We start from the raw sequence: 22,556 nt of genomic DNA, 5'->3' as shown, positions 1-22,556 counted from the left end.
GGTTTCTCCCCCAGAGCTGTCCTCACTTGTGCCCCTCCTTCCACCAAGGAATGATGGTTTAGTCCAAATATAAAACCACAGCAAGCGAGTAATTCCCAGGCATGAGGAATCAGTTTGTTTCAAACCAGAAATCATTCATTTACCACTAATTGAGAAGGAAAAAGAGATATATTTTTTAAAATTTTAAATTGTCTAAAATGTATACTGGGCTATATCAGACAAATGCTGGAAATGTCAGCAAACGGTTCTTTTTTCGAAAGTGGCAAACATTGAAAGAGGCAAAATTGTTTTGGGATACGATTTTAAAAGAAATTTGTACAAAAGTCACATGAGATAGGGGCTGACACAGGGAGGACTGCATGAAAAAGCTGGCTAGCTCCAACCCACCACCTTCTTTTTTCCCTTCCCTCAATGAAAGCCTGAAGATTACAGCAGAAAAACACTATTAGCTGGAAGTAGTCAATGGAATGGTATAAAAATATGGGCACTCTGATCTGAAGACTGTTTCAAATGCCTAGAAGGAATTCAGCTCCTGAACTTGTTCACGGCTTCTCCAACTGTACACTCAGTTAACACTTTCGTTCCACATCTCAAGGAGTGTGCTCCTAGAGATCTGATAATTCATTTTTAAAAACTTATCCCATTTGCTTCAGCGCAATGGTTCCCAACCATTTTTCATTCATGGACTCCTTGGCAATGCATTTCCCTAAAATTGTACTCCTCATATGCAAACCCATTATGTAATTCTATTCACATAACCCCGAACACTCTGGTGCATACCACTGGGGGTATGTGTACCTCATGTTGGGAACCACTGCTCTTGTTCAGAACAATAGATTTCAGTATATGTGGATGTCTCTAAGGTGTCACAAGGAAGTTTTTGCTAAAGCAAACTAACACAGTTGATACTTCTCTGGAATCTAGGCTACAATGGCTGCCTCTAAAGAAAGCAGAACAGCAGGCACTAAGGGTTCTTATTTTCTATAGTTTGCATCTACTCAGTCTAGACACATATAACATCCACCAGAGTGGGGAAATGGCATGTTTTGTCTTAGCTGTTATACAGAAGCACAAGGTTTTCTAAATGGCTGAAGCTAACTACTGTAAGAACCGTGACTTTATTAGGTAATACAAGGTCTGAAGGTGTAGATTTGATAACAAAAATGCCTTCTAAGTTTCCATCAATGATATAATGCTCATATACAGAGTACACGCATTTGGTTCTGTTTTTTAATAAATTAATATCATTCAAAACACAGTGCCAGAACATAATACAGCTGAACATGCTAGTATGATCCATCATGAAGCACCTGTGCTCATGTAATATTGGTGGCGCCTCGCTACTGCTAGTGGTTCCTGGGATTAATGCCAGAGCAGCACTGGTGAACTGCTCTTTTGCACAGAAGGGTACAGAATATTCCTGAACAATTTGCTCCCCCCCCCCAAAAAAAGAAAAACACGACAACAGCTAAGGGGTAACTAGACACAATCACACTACAGTAATGCTTGCTTTTAAATTAACAAACAGGGTTAATCTATACGTCTTTGTTTACACTGGGGTGGGATGGGGGGAACATAAGCAGCAGGAAGTAATTAATATGCATGAGCCAAAGTTCCGAAATACAGAATGTGGAGTCATTTACTGATTCAAAACTCCACAAAGACCCGCACTAGGAGGGGCTGGCAATTCTTACTGCAAGCCCAGCAACATAAGTCCACACCTGGTAAACTACCAGCTGCTCGGAAGACCTGTATTCTAAATAGACAGGTATAAGTTAGTGAAAATACATGCACCTTATAATAATAATAATAATACAGCTTGACTGAACCCGCAGTCATTTTGCCCTGCATGTCACTGTAAAATGGAAGATCTACCCTTCCTACCACAGGTAGATCCATGGGATTTGTTTCTTCTCTTACATGGCATTATTATACCAACACAGCTGTTGTGTATTAAGTGCAGCACATTCCATTAGGCCACACTGAACCTACTGTAACTAGCACATACAAAGATTTCCAGAATTCAATCATATACAACTGGAAGATACTTTCAGAGCAATTAACATACCAATCCAAAAAAACAATGCGGCTTTTGTGAACATTTCCTGAACTAAAGGTCTTCACAGGACTAAACATTTAGGCAATAAGCAGATGCTTTTAAGCTCGCAATATACATATGCTTGGATCCAGCAATACACAAGAAGAAATACAAACAGCACAGTTGCACCTGTGCAGGATCTTGCACAATACCTACATTCCTCCCTGTACATAGGATCCAGAAACCATTTCTGAATGCACAAGGTCTTGCACAAGCAAACAGAAAGGGGGATTACAATACGTTTGACAGCGCAAGCAGCTACCATGTTTTTGTCCCTTGAACTTCTGCATGAACACGAGCTCTAGCACAATTTTGTGCTGGATCCAACCCAGAGATCCCATCAGCCATCACAGGAATTGTTTCAGATTATGGAAGCATTATCTGCTTGAAAATCTCACTGATTTACACTAAATGGCCACATATGTTAAACAGGGCACACGTACAAGATAATCTTGTTTTTAGTTTCCCGCTCTGTTCTTTCATACAAGTTTTCATGATAACCAATTCATGATAACCAAGCATGCAGTCTGAATTTTGAGAGCTACACAGGTGGTAGTGTAACCATCTCTCCGTGCAGCTCAAATTCATCTACTCCGTCTGGTGGAAAGAGATATGGTGGAGGCTTCCATGGAGACTCTTCAAGACAAGATGGATAGAGCTTTCCCACAGTGCATCGAAAGTCCTTCCCGAGATCCCATAGCACCCGCTCAGAAATATGTTGCCGCAAGAACCACCGGTCGAGGTCCGCATCATATTGGTAGGTGGCATACTTGGCTCTCTCGTTCATGTGGGTCTCTCGTATGAACACACACAAAGAGTTGGAAATCACAACCGCTCTGACGCAGGGGTCAGAATACCGCTTGGCAGGGATATTGGCTGCCACTCGCCATTCATTTTTGTTCACATCATAGACTTCCACGGTTACCGAAGACCCATCTACAGTGCTAGTGGGGAGTCTTATACCGGAGTTGCTGCCAACATGCAAGCCTCCGATGTAAAATATTTTATCTCCAAAAGCGGCAGCTGAAGCAAAGCATCTACTAGTTTGTCTCATTGCCATTTCAACCCAAGCATCTGACCTAGGGAAATAACAGTACATCAAATTGTGTGCCATGACATAAATGCAGTTATGAACAGCAACTGCCGTACTCCATTGCCAGGAACAGGGCAATGGGCTTACCATAGTCCACTCATCTCTCTCGGTATCATATCTTTCTACAGTTCTCCTGTTCAGCTCTCCTCCCACATTGTCCCCTCCAATTGCATAGATGTGGCCTTCACAGCAAACCAGAGATGGCTTTAAGCGAACAAACAGCATTGGACTCTTTGGGAACCAAGTGTTCTGCTGGGCGTCAAACCAGTAAAAGCAATTCACAGTTCGGAAGGCAACCTGAAGTTTGCTTGTTTTACTGTGATTGGTTTTTGCGTTTTTCAGTGGGATTTGCCCACCCGCTATATAAATATCGTTATCAGGAGTTACAAGAGTTCCAACCTTATGCAAGTCAGCAGGAGGGCTGCAGAGCTTGTAAACTTTTTCAGCCTGTGGGCTGTAGCATACTGAGGAGTACAGATTGCCAGGATTTTCAGCAGCGGCTTCAATGAAAATCATCATCTCCTCTTTAGTCATCCCGAGTCGCGGCTTAAAAAACTTAGGCATAGATTTATACAATCCTTGAACCACAACTGACTTATCATTTGGTGGCAAGCCTTGAAACCAAGCTCTCTGCGTAACTTCAGAAAGTGCGTCAATTCTTATTTGGCTAAGAACAGACGATAAATACTGTGATCGAGATTCTGTATTATACTCCAGCCACAACATAGCAGCTTCACGAACCGTCTCCTCCTTTTCCACATTTAAGTTGTCACTGCTCAAAATATCTATCAACAAATCGTGAGAGAGCTGCATGAAAGCCTCCTGATGATATACAGCTGTGAACTTGTGTTCCACCATCCTCTTAGCACTTTGCTTCAACTCTTCACAGCTGAAAAGGTCGGCAAAACTCAAGAGCCGCACGCAGTTCTCTGCATTTATTTTTTTAATTAAGTATTCTCTACACCGTTGTAATACATCTTCTACCTGCAGAGGGGAAAAAAACTCACATTAGAAGCAAAATATTCCTTATGTTAAAGAATGCACACAACAGTAGAAAAGGTAGGGGGTTGATCAGTGGCTCTAGATGCAGCTGTTTCCTGTTTTACTGAACAATATCTATTCTGCCAGGATGAAGGGATCAGATGCAAAGTATAGGCCTCTTCCTACACTGAATACAAACCAACGCCAGGGTTGTTGTTCAGTCTAAAATTAGGGAAGGGGACAAACTGCCTACATACCACAGTCTGCTAAGGTAGAACTCACCTGGCTGGCAGCATTTCCCATTGATCTCTGAATAATTAAGATTTGCCAACTGTGTAAGATAGTGGTTGTCAACCTGGGTGGCAATTTACAGGTAGGTCATAGGGCCCAGAGAGGAGAAGAAGAAGAGAACAAGGAGAGAGCAGGTAGTTCTGGGAGCCTCAGAGGCCAATTTGGGTTCACTTCTGCATATTATATGAAATGGCCATGAAATATAATTAGTAGTGTTCTTTTTTACAAACAATAAGCATGAAGAATTAACTATATATGTGTTCAATCCTAACATGTGTGGGATTTCTAAATTTATGGGGGGAGTACTGTGGAGTCACTTTGCAAGTAGGTCCTGCAATGTGATAAATAGTAAAGTTTAAAAGTAGGTTACAGCTGATAACCTGTCATCACCATAACAAAAAACTGACCTCTAATCCTAGCCTTATTTCTCTCAAATTTCTCATAATCCTATTACTGTTTTTTTTCAATTCTGCATTTGATCTACCAGAAAGCAACTGATTAAGAAATGAATTCATGTACCACCACTTCATTGGGTAAGTTTTGCATGCATTTTGCATGCCTGCCTGCCTGCCTTATTCACAGGTAGAGGAAGTTTGTTTAAATATTTCCAAACTGAGTCTCTTTTACAGCCAGCTGCCATTACAGATTTGCTCCTCCAGAGAGAGAATACTGTGATAAATTTCAGACTATATACACAAAGATCCCAAAACTTGTGGAGAAGTCTGGTCAAAAATTTCACTTCCATTTTTACTGCTTGCTCCTCCCTACTCACACACTTAGCTCCTTGTGTAGATCTATTCCACTCCAAACAATCTTCTATCCATTGAACTTCTTGAAACCTAGCACTTAAAAGGCACAGTATTGGTTCTGTGTACACAGATTTATAAAGGAACAATGGGATTAAGGTCTTTTACTCATATAGTCTATCTGCAGACAAAAATTTCCAGTTTTCAGAACTACAAAACCAAGCATCTATGATAGTATCTTCTATATAAAACAGCGCAAAATAATCTCACAGAAGCCTCCAGAACATTATAATGACATTATGAACATGTCATTATATAAAACAGCGCAAAATAATCTTACAGAAGCCTCCAGAACATAATGACATTATGAATGGATTAATGGAATTCATTTTCCAAAAAAATTAAACCTTTTTAATTTGGTGCATATACAGCCTTATGCTACATAGTTAAAAACCACTCCTTATTTCATGATGAATAACCTTTACACTATAATGTATCTTAACTTGCTAGGAAAGGCCAGGGTAAAAGTAAAATAATTTAAATACATAATTTAAACTACAGATTTTTTCCTCGAAAAGCATTTCATTTTTAAAAAACCCAAATTTGAAGTCAGCTTACAAAATCATTAATGTTTATCCCCCCCCCCCCAAACATATATCCTGAAAAACAGCTTTAAACACCAATAGTCCAGTACCTACAAAGTACATGAATAGAAACAGCACTACGTAGGGAAGAGAAAACACACTCAATATCTGATGCCTCTGGACAGGATTCTCAATGATCAGGGAACCATTATAAAAAAGATTCTGGTATGAATTGCCTCTGAAGGTGGGGAGGAGAGCAGAGTTTCTCTAGAACAGTGATTCCCAACCATTTTTCACTTACATACCCCTTGGCAACCCATTTCCCTAAAATTGTACCTCCATATTAGCAAACCCACTAATATATTTTTCATATACATCAAACACTCTGGCGCATACTACCAAAAATAGTTATCCAAGTATGAAGACAGACAAAACCAAAGTGGAAAGATATTAAATTAAAACCAACTGACACAAAATGAAGTAATGCAGAAAAACATCACTATACATTCAATTTCTTATTATTCATACATTGTATCAAAATGAAAAACGTACCAAAGAATATAAGCACAACGGCATCAGTAAACTTCAACAATCAGACCATCTGATTTGATTCTAACATTATGTATAATTTTATTCATTTGGTCTTGTCATGTTTTGCACTATTTTTAGAGGAGTTTTTGTCATAGCTTATATTCTGGTTTTTCACTGTTCCTACCTGTAAGAAGCAGGCTGTTTCATAAAGCTGTTCAACTGTTGTGTCATTTATTGCCAAATTACCCGTGTAAGCATAAGTTATTATGATTTGTAAAGTGGCTGCATCCACATTCCTCAGATGGATATGGGTTTGCTTGCTTTCACTCAACCCACTCATAAACATAGCCCTGAGGAATAAACACAAAATACATTAACCTCAACCATCTTCTAGCTTTTATAATTTCCCAACACTTAAGAGATTACACTTGAGAAGTGGTTTGTAAAGAAGCATCAATCAGATAATGGAACTTAGTTTAAAAGCTGGTCGACGTTATTCACTTATTCACTGTTAAGTCTATAGAAAGAGACTGCCTGGTGTCAAGACTAGTTTTCCAGAAGACTGAGTATAAAATGACTGACCTCTGACCCTTCAGGAAGTCAGGCAGTAATCACAGAGCTAGTCTGGATGTGGCCATGAATAGTTAGCACCTTTCACTAGTTACAGCCCCCACCCCACCCCCACGGTCAAAGGAGGCCAAGCAGCTCTATTCTAGCAGCACACACAGCTGAAATTGCTGTTTTCCCTGTCTATCAGTTTTGCATCCTTTCTTTTGTTGTCTTCAGTAGTGAAGGAAACAGTTCCTGACCAGCCAATGGTAACATTCCATTACTTTTGGTATTTACTGCCCGTAAAACCATTGGTGCTGGCCAGCCTCCATGTTGCACCCCGGGAGAGACATACACCACACATATGCTAGATTTAAGCCTTTCCTTAAAGCACTCAAAATTCCAAATGGTAAGAAATCAAGAAGCAAAACACAGTAAATATTCTCTGGCATTCTCTATTCCATTTAATGGGATTCTATGACTTTGAATTCATCCTCAGCCACTATTTTAATGGTCTGATAAGCTCAAGTATAGTCTCTTATGACCAAGTGTACTGCAATCAAACTACCTCCCAATCACTTCACTTCTAAGCTAAAAGGGAACCATTCTGGTCTCCCTAACCTGAAGACTTACCATCTTCCACACCAATGGGATCCAATCTGTTATTTTAAATAGTTGCACCCTACCTGATCTCCACAAATTCAAGGTGCCAAGCATGTGTGCATACAGCCTTCATTTTCTGGTCCAATTTCTTCAAACAGACCATAAAACAATGGCAGTCTGCTGGTTTTTCCTTAAATACATTTGCCAGCAATCTTAGGGCAACATGGGGATGGGCTCAACACTTTAGATCCTATCTCGGCTAAAAAGGCTTCTTTCCGTAATAACCCTATGCCCCACAAAACAGAATTCGGTCTGCATAAAACAGCAATACTTGACAGACACTTTATTTTAGGGTAGTTACCATTTTCACTGCCAAGAATCTGCGACCCTTGAAGTGGTTTGAGTGGTGCACACTGACCTATTGTTTCCATATTACTAACTTTTAAAAAAATCGAATCCTCCACTTTTAAAATCATCAACAGAACCAACATTAGAATCATGTTATACATTGAGCATTTTGAACATCTAAGTAGTAAAATAATTTAATGCCAGACTTTTTTAAAAGATAAAGCAATGATGCTTTAAGCACATACCTGAAATAAGAGCTACATGTAGCAAGAACCATCTTATGGCATGGGAATTCAGTACCCTCAACAATTAAAACTATGTCAGTTAGTAACTGCTGTTCATAGAACAGCTTTAACTGCTCCAGCAAAGATACAGCATATTCCGTATTGATCTGCCTTTCTTCCTGGGTAGACATGACTATGTTCCATTAATGTTGCCAGGATCAAATTATCGAAGCCACTTTAATTTGGCAGGACAGAGATCAAGCAACCATTTCTTGAAAAACTAAGAAGAGACTAGAGGAAATATTATTGTTTGATGCCTTTACAAGCTTTATTAAGACATTTAGCAATGATGGACTAAACTGCGGAATCAAGAATGCTTCAGACTTCGACCCACTCCCAAGGTCACAATGACTTATTTGGTGTCCATCTGTTCTCCTGAGACTTTCAAGAACGACTGCCAAACTTCTCATGAGATTTCCAGTGATGCAGCACATTTGCAAACAAATGCAATTTGTGAGGTAGATTTTCTTGAAGAATCTGTCAGTTGCTGCACTTGCAAAACTAGAAGGAAAAAAATCAGTGTCAGTAATTTTGCTAAGCCTGTCATCCACAGCAGTTCTGTTTTGAAATAGTGGTTAGTAAACAATTTAAACTGCTTATTAAGCAGTTTTACCCCCAAACAGGTGCAGAAATTACTTTTAAAAAATTTAATACTATCCCTTTATACTACAACACATTAAGAGTGCCTGTAATTACAGATGAAAGACTGGCTAAAAGTATTGGTACTGAAGTATTACAGAAATACACTCAGAACTTCGACTGACAGGTCTTGCTTCTATGCTCTTACTGAAAGTGTCTTTTGCATAACCCCAAATACGGTTAAAAGTTGTTGCTGTGAACAACATTAAGCAGCATGGATGGTATCTAGCTCCACTGGTGCATTTATTTATGTGTTGTTTTAATCCTGACTTTCTCACCATAAACAAGCAAGGTAGCTGATGAATCCACTGAAGCTAAAATCAAACTTAATATATCAGAAAACTTGATACAACATATCCTCCTCAGACATAATATCCCATTCAGCCCAAAATACACACAGGCCTGCTGAAGACAGTCTTGCACACCCTGCAAAATTGGGTCAACCAGTTCACACTGGACAAGGTGTTTCTTTAACAAAGCAACTCCCAGATCATAAAAAGTGCCTAAAGAGCAATACCATCACTTTAAATTGGCCTGAGAAGCAGATGGAGCCATTTCAGGAAAGGAGTAACATTTTAGTCTCTAGGATCTCAAAAGTACTAACTGAAGTTTTTAAAGTGGGCTTCTGGTGAAATGGCGCTTAGATTCAGAAGAGCTTTTTGTAACTCCTGAACTTCACTAAAGAAAGGGGCAATGTGCTGGCATTAGGACAGACCGGATCTGCTCTAGTCTCTTCAGAAGCTCTGAAGACCTTCAGTTTCAACAGGTGAGCTACACAGGGTTGACCTATTAGCTTTGGTAACAACCAAGATCTGTAAGTGAATGCGTACCATGTGGCAAAAGAAACTAGCCTCACGTTTATTTTCTTTTTTGATCTCTTACTTTAGTTTACTTTCTGGGTTCTTTTTTCCTTTCTTATTTCATTTAAGGTTTTTTTTGATGATGGATCTGTAGTAGGCATTTTTTAGTAATGAAGTGAATTATGTAACTAGCAGTTAATGTAGATCATGTCTTCTGTAAAGTCCTGTTCCTTTCCAAAACTGACCATCCAAAGTACGTAACTTGCCTCAGTCTACCTTCCTGTAGTTACAAAACCCTTTCCTTTTGTTAGGATGACACTTCCCCCTCCCTGCTTTTCATAGCCAGAGACAGCAGGTAACCCTGGTGTCTGAAGAAACACCCAAACACAAAAAAAATACTTCTATAGTAGGACCAACCAAAATATCTCAAGATTGAATTTATGATCTTCCATCCTTTATTTTCACACAGGGGGAAAAATATCGAAAACTTGTTGATTTATACACTTAATGAATTGTTGCCATTCCAGTAAAATGTTAAGTAAGCTTGGCAGTTTCAAAATTGTAATTAATATTTTTCAGGTCATTATCAGTAGGAATAAGAGTACTGGTTTCCTTGATTTGTAAATAGGCGCGGGAGGGGGTGCGGGTATTAAAACCACAGCTTGGAACCCACCCACATTTCTATGGGTACAATGGAGGTTACTTTTACTGATCCCCATTCTGCATGAAACTTTGGATTCCCCATCAAAGCTATTTCAAGGGTCCCCTATACCCCCAGGAACAGCATTTCAGGAGGCATTTTGGGCTACCACAGAATAGGGAATTGGTCAAAATCAGCTCCCCTGAGACCAGTTATGAATTGACCCAATTGTCTGTGTAGACCAAAACCAAAGCTAAATTCATATTCATATGTGTTCTAGAAGTCTCTAATATTTTGGGGCATGATGGTCTTTTATCTACAGACTTGATTTGATCAATTGATGCTGCATTGAGGTAATATTGTGTTCTGCCTTGACCTTATGAAGAGAAAAAGTCAGCCTCTGGACAAAATGCCATCTTTCCTTCATCTCAGAAGGTTAATGTACAACTTGATACTACCTCCACACAGCACAATAAAATTTTATCATTTAAACATTAACAATTTCACAAACCAGTCCACATATATTTCCTCACATACACATCACCTTTGCTTTTGATGAACAGGTAACATGTTAAAGTGATCCAGTTACTTGGATGCAGGTGATCAAACAGTAAGGGCAGCTGTGGAAAACACTTTCCACAAGCACAGTGTACATGAAATGCACAGGTAACCCTTTTTCTTTTTTTATATTTACAGCAATATGTAATTAGTAAACAAATCCTTATCATTCAAACAGTTCAGTTTTACAGTCTAACCAAAACAGTCTCATGAGAAGAACTGCAATGTCTATTCTCTTTGAAACAGGGGACAGAGGCTCACAACAGGTGAAAAGTTGGACAAGCCAGAGTTAAGCTTGGAAACATTAAGACACGTCTGAATTAATGTGAAAAAACCAGATGAAGATAACTGTGAATTACTGCAAAAGATAAAACACTATGAAGTTACACAAAACGCTTGATTTAAAATAATGAAGGTGGCATGTTGTCCAATAATCTAACAGCATAGTCAGTCATGATCCGACATCACTATAAAGGTTATTTTTAAAAAATATTAAAGTTAATTACTCTTCCTCCAATAATTTAAACAGCACGGCAATTCCATCTTCATAGCCCAAAATGAAAAAAAAATTAAGAGCTGCAATAGGATGACATCAGCAATACATCCTCATTCCAAAACCAAGCAGACATTTAAACAGCCTTCTACAACAAACTGGGCATACCCATTCCATTCCAAATAATTTCTTCTCCTGTACCCCATCCCACATACCGCGACTTCTACATCCAATCTTTGTTTATGCAACTCACCACGGTCAACAAGAGAAGCACTTTACTTTCAGTTTCTTTTCCTTCCTTTACTGATCAGGGAGTTTGAAATCTTAAACCAGAATAATAGCTACCCTTTCACCTCCAAAAAGAATTCTAGGTTTTGCCCAACAATGCTGCTAAAAAGACAAACAAAAAAACTCACCACCACCTGGGGACTGTCTTAAATTCATATACAAATTACAGAAATGTACTACAATAAAGATCTTTTTACATAATCTTCTAAAAGCAGTCACCTTTCTTTTGAGTAACGTAATGTTCACAAGGTGAACAACCTCCAAAATTGGGGAACAGAAATATCATCTGCCTAGCTGTTGCCCTATTTATTGTGAACAAAGCTGATCCAGAAGTTTAATTAAGGGTCCCTCTACATCTTAAGATCCCCAGTTTATTTGCTTCCTTTATACTCCACCTTTCTCCACAATGGAGATACAAAACAGTTTACAGCATTTTTCTCTTTTATTTTCACAACCTCCATGTGAGTTAAATTAAACTGTTTGTGACAGGCCCAATGTCAGCCAACAATCTTCCACCTTGGTCTCCCAGACTCTAATCCAAAACTTTAATCCCTACACCACACCTGTGTTCTGAAAAAAATCTCAAAGTCAACTGAAATGCAGTTCCCATTGCAGACAATTTGGGCAACAGCATCTTTATTATTTCTACCTAAAAATTCAGATTCTGTGCAATCTCCAATCCATAGTTCCCGGACTGCACAGTATTGTTTTAAGAACTCTTACTCGGAAAGACATTCCAATTACAATGGAGGTAACCTCAAAGTAAATGTATCTATTAGAGTGGAACTCTGAAGATGGTCCCAACTGATGAACTAAGTAAACATTCCAACACATTGAAACAGCCAGTTACTCCAAAGTGATGTGATCAGGAGAAACTATGATCGTGCAAGAACCTCCCGCAATGTGTGTTCCATACTCCCAGTACTACCAATTTGGGGTAGTAAATTCAGAAGCTGCTATCACTCTATATCTCTTACTCATGCAGTTCTTAACTCTGTTCAACCTTCTGTAGCTGAAACTGTCAGTTTCCTCCTTGCTACAGGGCTACCCTAACATGACAACAAGGTGTAAACCCACCCCATACCACAGCAATATCTTAGAAATGAAAATGTCAACTATCAAGCTATCAGTTGTTAAGGATAACAGAATGAGATCACAGAGTTGTCATACTGAACACCCATGAACACTGCATGCACTCTGTCTCCAGTGACAGATCAGACTTGCCTAAAGACTTTAATCACTACAATAGAGGAAGAAACAAACTAATTGCCCTGTGACCAACTATTTCCTCCTATAAGTTCCTTCAATATTACATAACTTGTGTAATTTTTATCCAGGGACTTCAGTGATGGGCAGGAAAATAAGTACAAAGATAAATAAATAAGCTCTCATTTTGTTAGGACCACCTACTCCCTTATGAACTCACCTGACCACTATGGTCATCTTCTGAGATTAGCTGAGTGGCAACCTGGGACACAGCTTTCTCTATTGTGGTGCCAAAACTCTAACTCCCTCCCCTGAGAGGATCTGCCCCCTCTTCTGTTACCACCTTCCACCAGCAGGTGGATACTTTGTTTTGTTTGGTGTTCCTTCAGTGATCCTCCTTCCAGTCCAAAGTTCTAATTATTGTTTTAATTTTTTTGTATGTATATATTTTAGCTCTAGCTTTAATTGTTTGAATTATGGGTTTGGGGGCTTTAATTTGTTTAATGATGTGTTTTGTTAGCTTTAAATATACAATTTTACTATGGTTTGTTTTGTTAGCCACTGTAATGGCTCTTATGAAGGCAGCAAAGTGGGGTATAGATTTTGTTAAATAAATAAAATAATCCATACCTATGAAGTCTGGTGCATACTTTAAAAATCAAATTTTCCTTCCAATTTCATTCTGTATTATTAAACACAACACAGTCTTCCAGATGTAGTAATCTTAAATTTCTAACTAAGCTTCTGAAACATTTCAGACATCACATGTAAACAATGTGATCTATAAAACATTTTTCAAACTTTAAGTCGAGAGCCCTGTTTTATTAACTAACCCCAAACTCAACCAGTTTACAGCAATTATTTAGAACTGTAAAAAGCAATTGCCCAGGCCAGATAACTGCTTCCACTAAGCGATCCACACCAGCTGACACATCAGCTTATTCTAAACTGCAGGTCATGCAAGTTACAATCAATTGCTGAGTGATATACAGTAGGAAATGCACTTTAATACCAACTGGAAAACTCTGCCAAATTGAAAACACTAAGCAATTTTAAGATAAATGCTGTTATAACAACATCAGGGGCAACATCAGCAACCACACAGCACCCTAGCATACTCAATGCTCCACAGTTATGTATTTATATCTCAGAGGAGACTGCATCTATTGCTTCGACAGAAAAACAAAATTTACATCTACCATTTACAAAACAGACCACGGCAGGCGATAAAGACACTGTCCTAAACAGCAGAAGACAAAATCACTTCATTTAAATAGGAAATTAAACTGGATTAATTTCCAGTCCAAAAAAAAAAAAAACGCAAGCAAAAACAGACCACAGAAGGGTCCCTCAACTATTTATGTGCATTTATTATTTATTTTTAGAAATTATACTCTACCCTACATGGAAGCCTCAGGGTGGATTTTTATTTACACACATAGGGTATAAATACGAAAATAAATAAAATACCCCACTCCATAGGCGGGTCAACCCATAAAGGCCTGGCTCAGGTGAGCTCTTTTCTCATCACGAGCACCTTTTCTCATCTTTACATCAAGTCGGGGTGGTGGTGGTAATTGTTCTCCTCTGGGGCAGCCAACAGCATCACTGACTTACGAGGGGGCTCTCCTGACATAACCTTACCGGATTCCCTTTCCAAGGATGTTGGGAACATTTTCCAATTACTACCCAGGAAGAAGCCCCGATGTGAATCCCCCAAACAGGGCTGCCACGCACCCCCCCCCCAAGTGTTTACACTCGACCACGGCTGCGATGCTTCACCTGCACTAAAGCTACATCAAAGCCGGCCCCCACGCCGTTGACTCCATGCCTGCCTTCTTCCTGCTGTCCCTCCTGCACCCCAAATGCCACCTCCACCACCCACGAAGGTCTCAGCACCTTCCGCCTGCATTCAGCCGCAGTACGGCACGGGGGAGGGGCGACCAGACGCCCGACCTCAGCATCTCGCCTGCACCCCCGCCGCACTAGGCCCAGAAGCGGAGCCACCACAGCGACCCCCTCCTTCCCGCCATGATACTCGGAGGAAGCCGGGGCCCACCGTCGCCGCTTCCCTCCTCAGGCGCTGGGGAAAGCTACGACGCCTCGTCCCCTCCGCCGTCTCCCCCTCAAGAACAGGCAGTCACCGCCGCCTCCATCTCCCCTCGCGAAGGGGAACGGCCTACCCGCCGAGGAAGAAGCGCCGCCCGACCGCATCCCCTCACCTCCACAAACCGTCTCCCTACGCCGCGGAGAAGGAGCGGAGAGACGGAAAAAGGAGAAAGAGCCCCGGCGGAGGGATACGCGGCGGCCGCGCGCGCTCTCACCTTGTTTTCCGCCCGACGTCCGTTGAGAAGCGGAAGGAGAAAGGGCGCGCGAGCTGCGGCCCGTCGCTTTCCGTCCCGTTTTTGCGCATGCGCCAAGCGAGGATAGCTGACGTAGGCGGGAATAGTTGCCGATGAAGTCGAGCGCATGAGCGATACAACCGCCGTTTTCCCTCACTGACCCACCCTTTTTAAAAGTCTCTCGCCCTTCCGGACTTTTGCGCATGCGGATCTTTTTACGTCACACTCTGTCGTCCGACTCTGTCTATACCGGGTTTAAATGTAAAAGCGATCTGGGGAACTGCAGGCTTGGATATCAGCCTTCTCTTGTCTCTCGCCCCCTGCTGGCCAAAGGCTGTAGCTACAGCGTATAGCTTCCTGCCTTACCATCTCATCTAACTGGGGAGGGCTAAATATCAATGACTTTCGAAAATATATATTTAAAAATTGGATGCTTTTATTTAAATCGATTTTTTTTGAACACAAGGCCTTTTTGAGGAAAAGAAAATCTATCTAAAGATAATCAAAAGCTTTCACGGCCGGATTCAACTGGTTCTGGTGGGTTTTCTGGCCTATGTGGCCGTGGTCTGGTGGATCTTGTTCCCTAACGTTTCGCCTGCATCTGGATGCCAGCCACAGATCCAGGCGAAACGTTAGGAACAAGATCCACCAGATCATGGCCACACAGCCCGGAAAACCCACCACAACCAGTATCTAAAGATAGTTTAAACTGTTTTCTATTTAAGATATTTTATAATCTAAAGGTTATTCATCATGAAATAAGGATTAATTTTTAATTATATAACATGAGACTGTATATTAAATTATGTAGCATGAGACTATATTAATGTTTAATTATATATCATGAGACTGTATAATCATGCAATGTTTAAAAAAATTGGTAAATGAATTCCCTTATTCCATTCACCATGTCATGCTCTTCCAGAGGTTTCTGTAAGATTATTTTGGGTAGTTCTTCTAACTAGAAGCTATTATCATACATGTTTGGTTTTGCAGTTCTCAAAACTGATTTTCAGCTCTATCCATACCAGAGAAGGTGGGCCGCAAAGCCTAAATGGATTTATGCAGTGGTGAGATTCAACCTATTTGCACCGGTAGCTAATTTTTTGCCTAGTTCAGAGAATGGTTGTAATCCTACCACTGAGTCCTTTCGGAACCAGTTGTTAAAGTATTTGAATCCTACCACTGGATTTATGCCAGTCAAAAGGCTGGTTTAAGCCTGGATTGTGGCCTGCCAGTGCAACAGCGACAAAGGCCATGAAGTTGGCTCCGCTGTCACTTCCACTAAGCTGGTGGTGGAGGCATAGGGACGCTGCCACAGTGCCCTATGCCATGTTCCATCACCGGGGAAGGATGGCGGCCGCACAATGGCTCTCTTGCTCCTCTGCCAGGGTAAGTGCCCCAGAGAGGGCAAATCTGGTGTGGCCACCCTGCTGCTCCCACAAGCGACTTTGCCCCCGGCTTTAGATGGGGCTGTTTGTGTCTGAAGAGATAACATCTCTTTTTCACAGTAAAACTGTTATAAAACAAACATATAGAGCTGAGAAAAAGGCTTTAATCCCATTGTTGCTTTGCAAAGCTGTATATACAGAATCAACCACTTACCTGTTAAGTGCTAAGCTTCAAGTAGTTCAGTGAATAGAAGACTGATTGGAGTGGAATCGATCTGTACAAGGAGCAGTGTAAGGAGGGAAAGGCAAGCACTAAAAATAAAAGTGAAACCTTTTGAGAAGAATATTCCGCACGCCTTGGGATCTTTGTGTAGGCAGCATGAGATTTATCACATTTTTCTCTTCCTGCAGGAGAAAATCCATAATGGCGGCAGGCCATAAAAGAAACACACAGCCCAATCTAGTGCGGGGTGAATCTCTGGAGGCAGCACTAAACAGGAATCACAATTATGTGTCGTCTATTCTCATACCTTGGCTACACTGAAAAATGAAATTCAATTTCCAATAGTCTTCCCAATCCTTTTCAGAAATGTTTTGATAATCTCCTGGCTATCCAGCTTCAAAAGAAAGAAGGGTTTAGGCTGCAGCTGTTTTACCTAGGAAAAAAATTATTGAGCATCACGTGACTCTATTAAACCATTTAATTTATTTCCTCTAAAGGTGGGATATATGATGCCTCTGAGCAATCCAAAGAATAATCATTGCAAACCCTGTTCCATTTGGAGTGTTGTGTGGTTTCTGGGCTGTATGGCTGTGTTCCAGTAGCATTTTCTCCTGATGTTTCGCCTGCATCTGTGGCTGGCATCTTCAGAGGATTTGGTGATGCAGGTGAAATGTCAGGAGAAAATGCTACTAGAACATGGCCATACAGCCTGGAAACCACACAACACCCCAGTGATTCTGGCCCTGAAAGCCTTCAACGATGCCTGTTCTATTTGTTATAGGATTTTTGCTGGGCATCAGACCACTGATTCATTTTTTTATTCTCAAGGCTGAAAACTGTTAACTAGAATGGGAAAAGGGCATGTTTGCTAGGACCTGGAAATCTCTCAAATGTGCAACTGTTCTACAGATGACCGAGATCCATTCCCCTGGAGAAAATGGCTCCCTCCCAAAATCCTGCCCTCCGAAGAATGTCCCTCCCAAGAGTTGGCAGCTCTGTTTGCAGATGTACACAAAAATCTAAAAGAAAACTTTCAGGACTACTATCTCAAAGCTCTGTAAAGAAATTACCGTATATATTCGAGTAAAAGGCGACCCGAATATACCGTACTTACATTTAAAATCTGCTTTGCCGCAATGGAAAGTTCTTATGGCTGCAGTCCTAAGAATTCTTCGCTGGGAATAAGCGTTTAATAAAACGTGCTTACTTCTGAGGAGACCTACTTTTGATTGCTCCAGAAGCATGGGGAATGTACAGAGAAAAGAAGCAAAATCCCCAAAAGGAGATCTGTTTTGCAGAGCCTCTAAAACTTGTGAGAGTTTGGTGCCTTCCTCATATTCTTCAGTCAGCACGGATGCAATCACAGCCAAAGTGCGATCCTAAGCAGGAACAGTTCTTTCTTACCTAAGTGGGGGAATCTACTGATAAACCAGGCCTGATAGCCAGAACTGCCTGGCTGGTCCATATGGGTGGAGGTGGTCAGACAGATACGTTCCACTGCACAGATAAGATCTTATATCTATATAGGGATTTCAGGGTTAGACTATCATATGTATATTTAGGCTTGGAAATGCAACGTTTTGTACCACTGAGGGTGCCTTAAGTTCTGGCCCTGAAACTGAGCTAGGGTAATCTAATTCTGCATCAGGTTAGGTTTTAGAAATGTGGCCAGCGAAAGACGCTTATGGTGATGGCAGGGCAAATTAAGACCTTAGAGGCCCTATGTAGTCGACCCACGCGGTCAGCGTAAGAACGAGACGAGACGCGGAGATAACATCTGGTGGAGATCGCCAGCAGCGGGAGACCGGAGGTCCGTGGTTCCTAGCTTAATCTCCCGGCCTGCCGTTCCTGGCACCTTTATTATTGTTATCCTATTGGGGCGCAGGGAGGGAGGACTGGGGAGTTCCGGGAGAGCTGGAGGTCGGGAGATCATCATGTGATGCATGATCTTATCTGGCCACGCAGGGAGAGGAGCGACGCTGTCTGAGCCTAATCCTCACCTGGGGCAGATCATTGTCCCTGCGCCCGGTGATTGAGTCAGACAGTTCATGACCCGTGACTCATGGGGGGATGAGGAGTGGGGGTGCGATGCGACCGGCAAGGCCGCAGGTCCGTTGGCGTCCCAACGTTCTACTACGGCACTGCTGGGTCGGCAGTGCACTACTACAGCCCTAAGCACTGAAAAGTATTATGGTACCTCCATATACTGAATATGTAACTCAAAATAAAAACAATAGTAAACTGTTATATATACATATTCGAATGAATAAATGTCAATATTTGCATGAAACAAACACCTGTTATTCCATTGCTTTCTTGCCTTGACGACACCGAGCATTTTAACTTACATGAATCAAAGATGTCAAATAATGTTTACTGTTGCTTGCTTATAACTTTATTTGTACTACAAAAAAGTCCTGCATTTTTAATTGCAAAATCTTTGATTGTTTCCTCAAAATTAATCAAATGTGACAAATTGGCTTCAACACTTAGCAGAGATAAGGAGGGGAAAAAAATCTAGGGGGCCCTCTTTACTGGAGGCCCCAGCAAATGCTTGTTTTGCTTAATGGTTAATCCAAGGATGGGTGATGGTAGTGGCTACAGGATTAAGTAGTTGCAGGATCAAAACTTCAACCAGCAACAGGGACTGTGCATCTTTTAGAAGCTTGAGTATAAATACCCGAGGGAACAATTTACATGCACCTTAATGGCCTTGAATGGGGGCATGTTAACACAGTTTTGGAGTATGTTGTCCGATTGGTAGGTACCAGTTATTTTGTGGGAAATGCTCCTACAGGAGCATGAAATTAGTTACAGGTGTTTGAGCTGTGCTTCTTAAGAAAGACAGGAGGCATACTAGATTAGGTTTTTGCTTTGCTAACTTCAGCTATATCAGTGGCAGGGAACTTTGATTCAACACAAGGATTTAGGGTTAAGAGCAGCTAGTAGACAACAGAGTGGGGTGTCTTCTCTGTGAAAAGAGGGTTTCAACAGCAGATTTGTGGAGTTTTGCTTTCTTACGTGAGAACAACTCTGTGTTAGAAGGACTCTTCATTGCTTGACCGTCTTTTGCTTCTGGAAGAAGTAGGTAGGATAACGTTCCTATTTTGTTCTGTAGCTTTCCCTTTCTCTCCTTGGTTTTCTGTATCCTTAAGAACGTTTCTTAATGCACAGCTGTCTTAACACTAAACAAAAGATTATTGTGGGGTGCTGTGTGGTTTCTGGGCAGAAGACGGCCATACAGCCCGGAAACCACACAGCACCCCAGTGATTCCAGCCATGAAAGCCTTCGACAATACAAAGATTATTGTATTTGTAACTTAGGGGGTGGTTGTTCTAATAATAATGAAGTTATAAGGAATTTTGTGACAGGATTTCCTCTACTCTTGAATTAAAGTGTGTGAAGTAGGTGCATCATAAGGGATTGGTCTAATAGCTTTGATTTGCTTAGAAATGGCTATATTGATTCAAAACTAATAATCTGGCTCTATAGTGTATTGGATTTTTCCTTCTAAATAAGCATGCATTGGATCAAGTTCTAAGTGTAGGGTTGTCAACTGGCCAAGAAAAAGGGTAACGGGCACTTGAAGCTTAATGTGGCATGCAAGTAGATAACATCATCTGGTGTTCGCCGTGTGTGGAGTTGCAAACATCTGGAGGGAGGAAACATGCTGCCCCTTTAATAGAAGCTTGATATGTAAAAAGGTACAGCTGAGGCTTCTCATCTCATTAAGCTTTTCTTAAGGGGGCAGAACATTTTTCTCTCTCCATTGTAAGCAGCCCTTGGGTGTGGACCAAACTGATATTAAAGGGCCAGCTAGAGGGACCAGCTTAAAAGATGGCAACTGTATGTAGGATAGCATCTCTGGGGGTTCCTTGTTGAGGTTTTTTTGCTATCTCTTAATAGTGTAGCTCTGGTCCCCTCCCCTGTTCTGCAAAATGTAACTTACAAGGCAGGCACGGGTGGTGTGTGTTTCACTTCTACATCTACCCTCTATGACTAAAATGTTTATGGCATAAGAGTCCCAGCAGGATTTCTAAAATACGTGGAGATTTCAAGGCTGGAGCCAGAAGAGGGCAGGGTTTGGAGAGGAGAAGGAACGAGGTGTGAAAACAACTATTTTCTCCAGGTGAACTGACCTTTGTTGCCTGGAGATCAGTTATAACAGCAAGAAATCTCCAGCCAACACTTAGTGTAATGTCTTAGTCTTAGTGTAATGAGGCTCCTGAATATAATTCTTAAAATCAGTCATGGGGGATATCTGATAGGCAGATAATGTGGGTTGCCACCTCAAGCTCTGATGATTCCTAGAGTTTGGGAGCATCATGATGATGAGTTTGGATTTATACCCCACCTTTCTTTCCTGTAAGGAGACTCAAGGTGGCTTACAAGCTCCTTTCCCTTCCTCTCCCCATAACAGACACCCTGTGAGGTAGGTGGGGCTGAGAGAGTTATGAATGAAGAAGAAGAAGAGTTGGAGACTCAAAGGGGCTGACAATCTCCTTCCACCCCCACCCCCACAACAAGCACCCTGTGATGTGGGTGGGACTGAGAGAGCTCCAAAGACTTGCCCAAGGTCACCCAGCTGGCATGTGTTGGGGTACACAGGCTAATCTAGTTCCCCATATAAGCCTCCACAGCTCAAGTGGCAGAGCAGGGGATCAAACTCTGTTCTCCAAATTAGAATACACCTGCTCTTAACCACTATGCCACTGCTGCTCAACTGTGACTAGCCCAAGGTCACCCAGCAGGAATGTAGGAGGGCGGAAACACATCTGGTTCACCAGATAAGCCTCTGCCACTCAGGTGGATGAGTGGGGAATCAAACTGTGTTCTCCAGATTAGAATCCTCCTGCTCTTAACCACTACACCAGGCTGCCTGGAAGGATGGGGGTTGGGTAGGGGTATGATGCCATAGAATCAGCTCTGACAAGCCACCACTTCCTCCTGACAACTGATCTTTGTAGTCTGCACTCCAGGCCTCCCCTGAAGGCTGGCAACCTTACAGACAACAGGTGATTTGCTTTTGGTGAACATTGCAGGCACTGCCCTTCCAATAGCACTACTGTCCTGAATTTAGAGACAGAGGAAATGAAATGGAGAGTGTGTTTTCTCATCAACCTGTGAAGGGCTTTGTTACTGTGGATCTGAGCGAGATAAATGCTTGGTGTGTGTGATGAAGAGCATAAAAAAAGGATTATACTGCTAATGGAAAGCTAATGTTTGGAAGATAAGACATCTGAGAGGAAGAACCAGTTGTAGTTATTGCAGAAGTGGGATCCAGCAGGTTCTCACAGGTTCCCGAGAGTAGGTTACCAATTATTTGTGTGTGCCGAGAGGAGGTTACTAATTGGTGATTTTGCCACGTGATTTTTGCCTTAGTTACGCCCCTTCTCTCAGCAGTAGCGCGCAGAACTTGAAGCAGTCTAGCAGGAGGTGCACCGGTGTGCGTGGCAGCCTGCGCCTGCGTGCATTCGTTTCCCGCCCAAGGACCGGCGCAGTGGCTGTGTCCTTGCCACAGCCCTGCCCAGGAATGCCCTGCCCCCGGAATGTCTGGCCACACCCCTGTTGTGCCCCACCCAGCCCCATTGGCGCTATGCCACAGTTTGAATCCCACCACCATGGGAACCTGTTACTAAAATTTTTGGATCCCACCACTGAGTTATTGTAACCAGTTATTGACTGCCCCTGATTGCATTTAGGTCCTCTAGGCCCAAGCTGTGTGATGTGGGTAGGATTGCCAGGTTCCCACAAAAGAGGGAGGTGGGTCTAGGGTTGCCAGATCCTGACTGGGAAATTCCTGGAGATTTGAGATAGAGCATGAAGAGAACTGGAACCTTAGTGGGGTACCATGCCACAGAGTCCAC

General features: G+C 41.7%; 1 protein-coding gene across 4 annotated transcripts; it reads right to left on the bottom strand.

The window, feature by feature from the left end:
• Window positions 1-1,216: 1,216 nt before the first annotated feature.
• KBTBD2 (kelch repeat and BTB domain containing 2) lies at window positions 1,217-15,175 on the bottom strand. Of its 4 annotated transcripts, none has more exons than XM_048510951.1 (4): window positions 15,057-15,175; window positions 8,070-8,609; window positions 6,509-6,674; window positions 1,217-4,175 (listed from the first exon to the last, which is right to left on the bottom strand). In XM_048510951.1, exons 2-4 carry the CDS (start codon window positions 8,237-8,239, stop codon window positions 2,640-2,642), a joined length of 1,872 nt encoding a protein of 623 aa, XP_048366908.1. In that variant the 5' UTR covers window positions 8,240-8,609; window positions 15,057-15,175; the 3' UTR covers window positions 1,217-2,639. The 4 variants fall into 4 exon arrangements, with proteins under 4 accessions (XP_048366908.1, XP_048366912.1, XP_048366911.1 ...); XM_048510955.1 differs by lacking the exon at window positions 15,057-15,175 and adding an exon at window positions 14,955-15,052; XM_048510954.1 differs by lacking the exon at window positions 15,057-15,175 and adding an exon at window positions 14,916-14,982.
• Between the last annotated feature and the right edge of the window lie 7,381 nt (window positions 15,176-22,556).

This window comes from Sphaerodactylus townsendi, linkage group LG11, assembly GCF_021028975.2.
Source record: "Sphaerodactylus townsendi isolate TG3544 linkage group LG11, MPM_Stown_v2.3, whole genome shotgun sequence".
In the NCBI taxonomy this organism is placed as follows: domain Eukaryota; kingdom Metazoa; phylum Chordata; class Lepidosauria; order Squamata; family Sphaerodactylidae; genus Sphaerodactylus; species Sphaerodactylus townsendi.
Note: the sequence above shows the minus strand (reverse complement) of the source record. Positions and strands in the feature narration are given on the sequence as shown.

Bases quoted from the DNA above. Each gene is read 5' to 3' on its own strand.
- KBTBD2 (XM_048510951.1), bottom strand. From the start codon at position 8,239: ATGTCTACCCAGGAAGAAAGGCAGATCAATACGGAATATGCTGTATCT. The intron at 6,675-8,069 runs GTATGTGCTTAA...TTTATTCCTCAG, and splicing joins ACATGTAGCTCTTATTTCAG to GGCTATGTTTATGAGTGGGT. The intron at 4,176-6,508 runs GTAGGAACAGTG...TCCCCTCTGCAG, and splicing joins AAACAGCCTGCTTCTTACAG to GTAGAAGATGTATTACAACG.